Below are 11,252 nucleotides of genomic sequence, written 5' to 3' on the forward strand. Positions count from 1 at the left end.
TGTTTAAAAATATATATATATATATATACATATATATATACATATATATATACATATATATATACATACATATATATACATACATATATATACATACATACATATACATACACACATACATACATACATACATACATACATACATACATACATACATACATACATACATACATACATACATACATACATACACACACACACACACACACACACACACACACACACACACACACACACACACACACACACACACACACACACACACACACACACACACACACACACACACACACACACACACACACACACACACACACACACACACACACACACACACACACACACACACACACACACACACACACACACACACACACACACACACACATACATACATATATATATATATATATATATATATATATATATATGTATATATGTATGTATATATATATATATATGTATGTATATATATATATATATATATTAGGGGTGTAGGACAAAAATCGATTCAAATTCGAATCGCGATTCTCACGTTGTGCGATTCAGAATCGATTCATTTTTAAAAAAATCGATTTTTTTTTTTTTATTTGTTTTTTTATACTTTTTTTTTTTTTTTTTTAAATGAATCAATCCAACAAAACAATACACAGCAATACCATAACAATAAGGCTGAAACGACGCGTCAACGTCATCGGTTACGTAAATACGTCGACGCCGTTTTTGTGCGTCGACGCGTCGCATATTTACGTCACACTACCCTCATGGCGGAGCGCAAAGCAGACTGTGCGAGCGAGGGGGAAAAAGCACGCCAAAAGTCGTCAAAAGTGTGGGAGTATTTCAATACACGGCCTAATAATGTTGTATGCACACTGTGTCGAGCGTAAATGGCCTATCATAGCAGCACAACGGCTATGAACGAACATTTGAAAAGAAAACCATCAACCATCAACTAGTCAATCGTCCGCGTTAGTATACGTTGTCATCATTACACAAAAACATGAATGTGTCATTTGTATCTCCTAGGGGTGTAACGGTACGTGTTTTGTATTGAACCGTTTCGGAACGGGGCTTTCGGTTCGGTACGGGGGTGTACCGAACGAGTTTCTAAGCTAAAGCTAACTTTAGCTGCTAAAGTGTTAACAAGCTGCTTTGCTCCTTCTGCCTGTCTCAGCACACAGCATTGTCCCACCCACACAACCATCTGATTGGTACACACAACGCATTATCAGCCAATCAGCAGTGCGTATTCAAAACGTTGCCAGCCAATCAGCAGTGCGTATTCAGAGCGCGTGTAGTCAGCGCTTCAGCGTGGAGCAGATAGGTGTTTAGCAGGTGAGCATCAGGCAGCGGACTCTCCCCAAATGATAATAAACACCTCCCAGTCAACTACTAGTAACATCACTATGAGCCCGTTGACCTTCTAGAAACTTCAACTGCAGCTCAGCTCACTCACAGTCCTGGCTTGAGGTGAAGGCTAATTACCTCTCAGTTCCAGCCACATCGACCCCTTCTGAGCGCCTATTTTCAGCTGCTGGGAATATTGTAAACAAGAAAAGAACCAGAGCATGTAGACATGCTAACCTTTCTTCGTTACAACTGTTAGTCACTCACTGTAATGAGTAGAATTGGTTATTGTGTACTGTGTTGGACTGGATGTTTATTTTTGCACATTTTAAAAGCAATACTTAATGTTTACAGTGCTCCAGAATATTTAGATTGGCACTTTTTTGTATTGGATGTTTATCTTTATTTTTGCACATTTTAGCAAATAAGCAATACTTTCACTTTTGTTGAAATGTTTACACTGTTGTTACAGAATATTTCGTTTTGCACTTTTTTGTATTGGATGTTTATCTTTATTTTTGCACATTTTAAAGCAAAATAAGCAATACTTTTACTTTTGAAATGCTTATACTAGTGCAGAATATTAAGATTTGCACTGGATGTTTACTTTTATATTTGCACATTAAAAAGCAAATAAGCTACTTTTAATTTTGTTAAATGTTAAAAGTTTTAAATGTTTACATTGTTACAGAATATTTTGTCATGTTGTTGTCAATGTTGACTGAGTGGCCATAATTTTTTTTTTTTGTAAATAAAAGCCATGCCTTTTGAAAAAACTGGCCTACATTTATTTTTTCATCTTCATTTTGAATAAAATAAAATAAAAAAATAATCGGTAAAAGGAAAAATAATCTATAGATTAATCGAAAAAATAATCTATAGATTAACCGATTAATCGAAAAAAATAATCTATAGATTAATCGATAGAAAAATAATCGTAAGATGCAGCCTTACATAACAATGCAATCCAATTCCAAAACCAAACCCGACCCAGCAACACTCAGAACTGCAATAAACAGAGCAATTGAGGAGACACAAACACGACACAGAACAAACCAAAGGAACAAAAATGATTATCAACAACAGTATATAACAGAACAAACCAAAGGAACAAAAATGATTATCAACAACAGTATCAATATTAGTTACAATTTCAACATAGCAGTGATTAAAAATCCCTCATTGACATTATCATTAGACATTTAGTTTATGAGATACGATGCAAGTGTAAGTCACTGTGACACTATTGTTCTTTTTTTTTTTTTTTTTTTTTTATTAATGTTTGTAATGATAATATCAATGAGGGATTTTTAATCACTGCTATGTTGAAATTGTTACTAATATTGATACTGTTGTTGATAATATTCATTTTTGTCTCACTACTTTTAGAATGTTCTGTGTCATGTTTGTGTGTCCTCAATTGCTCTCAATTGCTCTGTTTATTGCTATTCTGAATGTTGCTGGGTTGGGTTTTGTTTTGAAATTGTATTGCATTATTATGGTATTGTTGTGTATTGTTTTCATAAAAAAAAAAAAAAAATATATATATATATATACAAACCCCGTTTCCATATGAGTTGGGAAATTGTGTTAGATGTAAATATAAACGGAATATATATATATACAAACCCCGTTTCCATATGAGTTGGGAAATTGTGTTATATGTAAATATAAACGGAATACAATGATTTGCAAATCATTTTTAACCCATATCCAGATAAATATGCTACAAAAACTACATATTTGATGTTCAAACTGATAAAAAAAATGTTTTTTGCAAATAATCATTCATTTTAGAATTTGATGCCAGCAACACGTGACAAAGAAGTTGGGAAAGGTGGCAATAAATACTGATAAAGTTGAGGAATGCTCATCAAACACTTATTGGGAACATCCCACAGGTGTGCAGGTTAATTGGGAACAGGTGGGTGCCATGATTGGGTATAAAAACAGCTTCCCAAAAAATGCTCAGTCTTTCACAAGAAAGGATGGGGCGAGGTACACCCCTTTGTCCACAACTGCGTGAGAAAATACTCAAATAGTTTAAGAACAATGTTTCTCAAAGTGCAATTGCAAGAAATTTAGGGATTTCAACATCTACGGTCCAAAATATCATCAAAAGGTTCAAAGAATCTGGAGAAATCACTCCACGTAAGCGGCATGGCCGGAAACCAACATTGAATGACAGTGACCTTCGATCCCTCAGACGGCACTGTATCAAAAACCGACATCAATCTCTAAAGGATATCACCACATGGGCTCAGGAACACTTCAGAAAACCACTGTCAGTAACTACAGTTGGTCGCTACATCTGTAAGTGCAAGTTAAAGCTCTACTATGCAAAGCGAAAGCCATTTATCAAAAACATCCAGAAACGCCCCCGGCTTCTCTGGGCCCAAGATCATCTAAGATGGACTGATGCAAAGTGGAAAAGTGTTCTGTGGTCTGACGAGTCCACATTTCAAATTGTTTTTGGAAATATTCGACATCGTGTCATCCGGACCAAAGGGGAAGCGAACCATCCAGACTGTTATCGACGCAAAGTTCAAAAGCCAGCATCTGTGATGTATGGGGGTGCATTAGTGCCCAAGGCATGGGTAACTTACACATCTGTGAAGGCACCATTAATGCTGAAAGGTACATACAGGTTTTGGAACAACATATGCTGCCATCTAAGCGCCGTCTTTTTCATGGACGCCCCTCCTTATTTCAGCAAGACAATGCCAAGCCACATTCAGCACGTGTTACAACAGCGTGGCTTCGTAAAAAAAGAGTGTGGGTACTTTCCTGGCCCGCCTGCAGTCCAGACCTGTCTCCCATCGAAAATGTGTGGCGCATTATGAAGCGTAAAATACGACAGCGGAGACCCCGGACTGTTGAACGACTGTAGCTCTACATAAAACAAAAATGGGAAAGAATTCCACTTTCAAAGCTTCAACAATTAGTTTCCTCAGTTCCCAATCGTTTATTGAGTGTTGTTAAAAGAAAAGGTGATGTAACACAGTGGTGAACATGCCCTTTCCCAACTACTTTGGCACGTGTTGCAGCCATGAAATTCTAAGTTAATTATTATTTGCAAAAAAAAAATAAAGTTTATGAGTTTGAACATCAAATATCTTGTCTTTGTAGTGCATTCAATTGAATATGGGTTGAAAAAGGATTTGCAAATCATTGTATTCCGTTTATATTTACATCTAACACAATTTCCCAACTCATATGGAAACGGGGTTTGTAATGTGTATATATATATATATATATATATATATATATATATATATATATATATATATATATACTTTTTTTTTTTTTTTTTGGTGCACATTTTTCCCCGATTTTTTTTCCCTAAAGAAACCAATGAATACAAATGATAGAAATAATTCAAAACAAACATTTTGATTTTCAAGAACTAAATTAAGAGCTTCCTCTGAAAGGAGTATTTCCATCTTGAATACAATAATTCCATAAACAAAAATGTAGCATTGTATATTGCATGCAAATAAATAATAATCACCAACACAGACAATTAATAAAGTGCAAACTTAAAACTTCTGTCTTGAATAAAATACTTTGGTACACAAAAATGTACGACGCTGCATGTAGATGAATAAACTCCAATAAATCAATAAGTATACCAATAACCATAAAAAAAAGTAATAAATATCAATCAGATCAATAAAATGCAAACTAAAACTTCTGTCTTGAAATAAAATAATTCTGTATTCAAATAAATAATCAAGTAAAACATTGAGATGACTACATAGTTTTAGTAAGTGGATAAACGGAAGGCTTATCCATAATGTATCGTGGGCTCCTTGTAGTGTGTACTGATGTTAAAAACAATGTACACTTCATTGCACATGTAATATCACTATATTGAGGATGAAATGCGTTACAATTCCACAAGAGTTTGCAGTATAAACTGTTTGGTTTGGATGTGTAAAGCGACTGCTTTAGTGATCGCTCTGTGCATTGTTCTTCTTTCTCATCATATATGGTATCATCATTCATGGTAATTTGTGTGTAAATAATTTCACCGCTTCTTAGGTGGAACTCGTTATTATTGCAGTCTTGTTTGCCTCATAAAAAGTTGCATTAACCCCTATCTAGCTCAATGCGGATTCAGATGTTGGAATAAGTTTGTTGTGCTTCTGTCTTTTTTAAAGAATCTTTGCAGGGTTCCATCACTCGTTCCACGCCTGTTGCCGCAAATTTAAAGCACAACACCTTTCTCTCTTGTTAGCATTAGCCATGTCTTGTTGGTGTGTCAGAAAATTACCTCCACTAAGGAATTAAGGGGGCGAGCGAGGGCTACGGAAGCTAATAGACTTAGACTTCCTTCTTATTGTCATTCAAATTTGAACTTTACAGCACAGATAAGAACGAAATTTCGTTACATAAACTCATAAACTCTCCTCTTACCCCTAATGGGGGTAAGAGGAGAAAAAACATTGACTTTCTATTTTTTTAAATTGTCTGCAACAAAAAACTCAAATTGATCAATAAAATCTATATATCGCCCTGGCCTAGTAATCCCAAACAACATAAGTACACTGTATTATGTGGAGAAAAATCCAAACATGCACCTGTCGAATCTCAAAGGACACTGTCTGAGTCTCTTCCTCTTCCTCTTCCTCCTTATCCATCTGCTCATAGTAGCTGAAGATGTCCTCAGGCACCTGCTGGCCTGAGGTTTGTCCATCAGCAGATTGCTGTGAGGTGGAAGCTCCTGCTTTTCCATCGACAGACTTGGAGATCTGTTCAATAAATATCTAGTGTTAATTGATTTCCCTCATTAAAAGTAAATTTATTGATAAGACAACCGAAAGATGGGAAAGTTCCCATTCTGCCATGAAATATGTCATTCCATCCATTTTCTACCGCTTGTCCCTTTTGGGGTCACGGGGGGTGCTGGGTGCTATCTCAGCTGCATTCGGGCGGAAGGCGACGGTACACCCTGGACAAGTCGCCACCTCATCACAGGGCCAACACAGATAGACAACATCCACACACTAGGGCCAATTTAGTGCTGCCTATCAACCTATCCCCAGGTGCATGTCTTTGGCGGTGGGAGGAAGCCGGAGTACCCGGAGGGAACCCACGCAGTCACGGGGAGAACATGCAAACTCCACACAGTAAGATCCCGAGCCCGGCATTGAACTCAGGACTACTCTGGCCCTTCGTATTGTGAGGCACATGCACTAACCCCTGTGCCACCGTGCATTTATTGATAAGACAACCGAAAAATGGGAAAGTTCCCATTCTGCCATGAAAGATGTCATTCCTTGTGTCATTATTATGCAATATATTTTCTAATCTCAGGGCATTCAATTGATCGCAACTGGACGGTTTGGTTTGTTTAGGAAGACGTTTTGCTGACCTCTCATCCAAGTACGTTTCATCAGTTCATTCTCATAGACTTGGATATTCTTTATGTAAGAGTATTATTGGGTCTAGATTTAAAATAAGTACTTCGTAAAAAAAAAATTTATTAAAGCATACCGCTGACTTGCTGTGGATGACCTCAGTAATAAGCTCGCCATCTGTGCCATCTGCAGCACGGAGGCGACATTCTCGGATCACAATGTCCTGAAGGAGGTGCTGAATCACATCAGGAAAAGTGCTCTCAACAAAATACCTAAAAGTTAAGTACAAACACGCAGGTAAAAAACAGTGCTGTTCTGATACATCGTGATCAATATTAATTAGAAAATGTTCAAAAATCCATTATTCATAGCGAAATCACAAACACAATTGCAGTACCTGGAATTTGGCTGAAACAAAAACAGTCGCCTAGACATTTTTATATAACGGATTGTATTGTAGCATCTAGTCGTCTACTGTGATGTTAAGAATGACAAGGAGATGGTTGATCAACAATCACTTTAATTGCAAAACTGCAACCACACCAAAGCAAAAAAACTATCCATTAATCCACTTCAAAAATTCCACAACTACATACAACTGACAGGACGCAACTGAATTAAACCTACACATTTCTTTGGAAAATAATTATTTGAAGAAGAATTTGGTTTGAACATTTTTAACATTTCTAAATAATGTATTTGTATTTAAATTGCTCGTACTGAAATCTGTGAAATCAGGAGAAGGTTTGTTTAAAGCAGACTTGAAAAAAGAGGCATTTATAATCGTTAGTTATCTTTTAAAAATCATAGCACCCCATGTAGATTTTTAATCTATTTAAATTGTGAGGTGGCAGACCCTTGGTAAAAAAGTGCAACATGAAACAACAATAATAAATTACAGGCATGTGATTTGAACTTAATGAAAAAGACTGAGAATAAGCCGGGGGTCTGGGGGCCGCAGGTCCAGGGCGGTGCCCTGATGGAGGACAAGGGGGGCGTTTCTGAGCAGCTTGCATTTTCCTTTTCGTTTCTGCCTTAGTGGATTCTGCCTTGGATTTTATAGCCAATTTCTGTCTCTTCGACTCCCTCTCCACTTCTAACTGCTCCAAATGCGAAAATCACAAAGACTTCAAACAATGTTTATTCTATTAGCTAATGGCCTTTATTTATCTCAATAGCCATTTGTGATGTATGGCTTGAAATAACAAATATCTTGCAGTCATGTTGTTTATGATTCAAAATTATTCAACTATTCAATGTCAAAATATAAACAGTAGAAATAATGAACAAAATGTCAGCTACTGTCTTGTTGTAAAACACCAATGAAAATGAAATGTAACATTTAGACAGGCGATACTGTAGCAAAAGTCATCACATGTCTTCCACAATCATGTGTGTTCTTAAATGTGTATTCCATGTCTTCCATGTCGAGAGCAGTTTGGATTTGGGCTTACATGGTAAATAACTAAAATTAATGTGTTGGCCATTGTTTTAGCCAGACGCATACATTTGTCCAAATGTGGCCAAGTAGACGCATTGTGGGTTTCCTGGACGTCGTCTACATTGCTAAAAGAAAAATCTAAGGAAATCCCTCAGCCATCTTCCACTAGTTTAAAAAATAAATAAATCGCCCACTTGAATATTACCCCTTCTGTTCTCCGACTCGCGCGACTCATTAGGGATGTCTGTTGTGATTTCCCTTCCTGGTTCGATGACCCGCCCTATCTTGCCTCTGATTGGCCTGCCTGTAATGTTTTGCCCTAATCTTATCCAATCGTGACTCATTATAGTAAACAACCAACTAATCATGGACTTTTTTAAACGTAAACCAACCAATCATCATTGATGTTTCCCGTGTATTTTTTCCCTTGCCCGTCAGTTGCTTTGCTACACCTAGCTTCGATTTTTAAGTTAATAATTTTTAAAGGAAAACCGCAGTTTTTACCATTTGCTTATCAAAAAAACTTACTCATTATGAGAAAACCGTAGTTGTTGGCAGGTATGGCAAAGAGACGGATCAAGATTTTAACACACACTGTAGGTCGGAAAAAAAGAAGAAAAACGGAAAATATTTTTTGCATATTTTTACAGAGATAAAAATGACGGATTTTCGACTATAGACGGAAAAATCCCATGCCTAAAATTAACAAAATACTTCTATGTGACGTACCTATTATGCTTGAGCACCAGCTTGACTTTTCCATAGCTCACAGTGCAGAGCTGAAAAAAAACAATAATATTAATAATAATATTAGTTTCACACAGAGAATTGCCACCAACCAATTTTTTCAATGTCTGATCATACCTTAATGAACTGAACAATTCCTTCAGGCACGGAGGTCTTACTAAGTTTCTGTAGATACTCCACTATATCAGAAGTCTGAAGCCCTACACTGACTGCTGCATACAGGGAATATGCTGTTAACTTGTACTCATGGACATGGTTAGGCCTGCAGACCGGTTCAGCGATGGCTACCAAGAAATCCTGAGCATACCTATACACTGGTGAAAATGCTTCTAAAAATATATGTCCATCAGGAGCCTGAAGACAAGGACATTTTGGATAAAAGAACACTTGAGAAAATTCCTTCATTTAAAAGAATCGAAATTACACGTCTTACCACCCAGAGGGGTCGTGAGGAATTATCGTTCTTCAGAATCATCTGAACACGATAATCTTTGGCTCCATAATCGTCAAGCTTGGTAGTGGATTCATCCACCTGTTTCCCCGCAGCAGCAGGTATGGGTTCCTGCGGTTTGCCAGCCACCACCTCTTCTTCGTCTTCCTCCTCCTCATAGAAACGCTTGTTGGACTTCTTCTCTGTCGCCATAGCCATAACATTATGTACACATTTACAACACTCTTGGGGTGTAACCGTGTAAAACCAAAATTCAGTTTTATATGAACACGCCGTATTGACAATGTCGTGGCAATTTAAACTACAGTAATACTAAACAGCGTACATCACTAATAGCATCTCTTTTAGCTGAGTCATCTGTCACGAACGTTTAACTGACAGCAAGCAAGCTCTGACTTATCTGTATGATCTAACTCACCTCGATCTCCTTTCTCCTTTTTACCCATTTTAGCAGCGTATGATGCGTTTATAAGCTTTCTTTTATGAGCTTTTAAAACCTGTCGCTCGCTGTAAAGACACGTAGTGGAGACAATAACGTGCGGCTGCGGAAGTCGGAAGTTAAAAACAAAACTTCCTTCTTCTTTTAGTGTCTTGGAGGTTGCAGCCGTAACTTAAAAAGTGCATACCGCCACCTACTGTACCGGAGTATAGAGCGTGGGCTAGTTAGGGTATTATCTTATATACTTTATTATTAATAATTATACTAGATAAATGTATATCTCCATGGATACACATACACACACCCTATACAATCCAGAATATCTGTACTTAAGTTTAGATGTACTTGTATTTCCCCAAAAATAGATAAATAAATAATATAAATATGTATACATACAGTATATATATATCCATCCATTTTCTACCGCTTTCGGGGTTGCGGGGGGTCCTGGAGCTTATTCCAGCTGCATTCGGGTAGAAGGCGGGGTACACCCTGGACAAGTAGCCAGTTCATCGCAGGGTCAACACAGATAGACAGACAACAATCGCACTCCCATTCACACACTAGGGCCAATTGAGTGTTGCCAATCAACCTATCCCCAGGTGCATGTCTTAGGAGGTGGGAAGAATTCGGAGTACCGGGAGGGAAACCCACGCTGTCACAGGGAGAACATGCAAACTCCACACAGAAAGACACCGAGCCCGGGGATAGAACCCAGGACCTTCTTATAGTGAGGCACACTTACCGACCCCTGTGCCACTGTGCTGCCTATATACTGAAAGTACACACACACACACATATGTATATATATATATATATATATATATATATATATATATATATATATATATATATATATATATATATATATATATATATATATATATATATATATATATATATATATATATATATATATATATATATATGTAACAGGGTCAATTATGTCTTGTAAATAATGTATTTTATAATGCTTTATTATTGTTATAATTACACAAAATGTGTAAGTTACATGTAAATACCTGAATAATGTTCAATGTTTTGTCAATGTGAAACCATTGTCTCGTTGTCCCTCCTACTGCAATAATTACTGTGACACCTGTCTTTTTGTATGCGTTGGACACGCCTTCCAACTTCCCTTTTGTCTTCGATAACGGGGAAGGTAGGCGTCCATGCGACAACAGAAATTATATTGTCTTGTTAAGAACTTAAGTTCACTTTCTTGTTCTGTATTATATTTGTGTAGGGACTCGATGATGGCAAAAAGTTATTGACAACAATTGTATTCTGTGTATTATCAGGTATGTTTATTTCACTGTTGTACATAATGCCCTTTTGTCTTCGATAACGGGGAAGGGACTCGACGATGGCAAAAAGTTATTGACAACAATTGTATTCTGTGTATTATCAGTAAAGTGCATCTGAGCAGCAACCCATGGTGTCGGTCGTGTTCCATAAAATCCA

General features: G+C 37.0%; 1 protein-coding gene across 4 annotated transcripts in view; it reads right to left on the bottom strand.

Moving 5' to 3' along the window:
• Positions 1–9,921, bottom strand: part of LOC133645280 (general transcription and DNA repair factor IIH helicase subunit XPB) — a 66,716-nt gene extending 56,795 nt beyond the window's left edge. For 3 of the 4 annotated variants that reach the window (XM_062040166.1, XM_062040168.1, XM_062040169.1), the window contains exons 1-6: positions 9,768–9,921; positions 9,332–9,531; positions 9,016–9,252; positions 8,881–8,930; positions 6,847–6,982; positions 5,931–6,101 (exon numbers count right to left, since the gene is read on the bottom strand). In XM_062040166.1, coding sequence (XP_061896150.1) covers positions 5,931–6,101; positions 6,847–6,982; positions 8,881–8,930; positions 9,016–9,252; positions 9,332–9,531; positions 9,768–9,795 — 822 coding nt within the window. In that variant the 5' untranslated portion in view covers positions 9,796–9,921. The remainder of the gene's footprint in view (positions 1–5,930; positions 6,102–6,846; positions 6,983–8,880; positions 8,931–9,015; positions 9,253–9,331; positions 9,532–9,767) is intronic. The other variant, XM_062040167.1, reaches the window with a different exon arrangement.
• Between the last annotated feature and the right edge of the window lie 1,331 nt (positions 9,922–11,252).

Source organism: Entelurus aequoreus, unplaced genomic scaffold (assembly GCF_033978785.1).
Source record: "Entelurus aequoreus isolate RoL-2023_Sb unplaced genomic scaffold, RoL_Eaeq_v1.1 HiC_scaffold_29, whole genome shotgun sequence".
In the NCBI taxonomy this organism is placed as follows: domain Eukaryota; kingdom Metazoa; phylum Chordata; class Actinopteri; order Syngnathiformes; family Syngnathidae; genus Entelurus; species Entelurus aequoreus.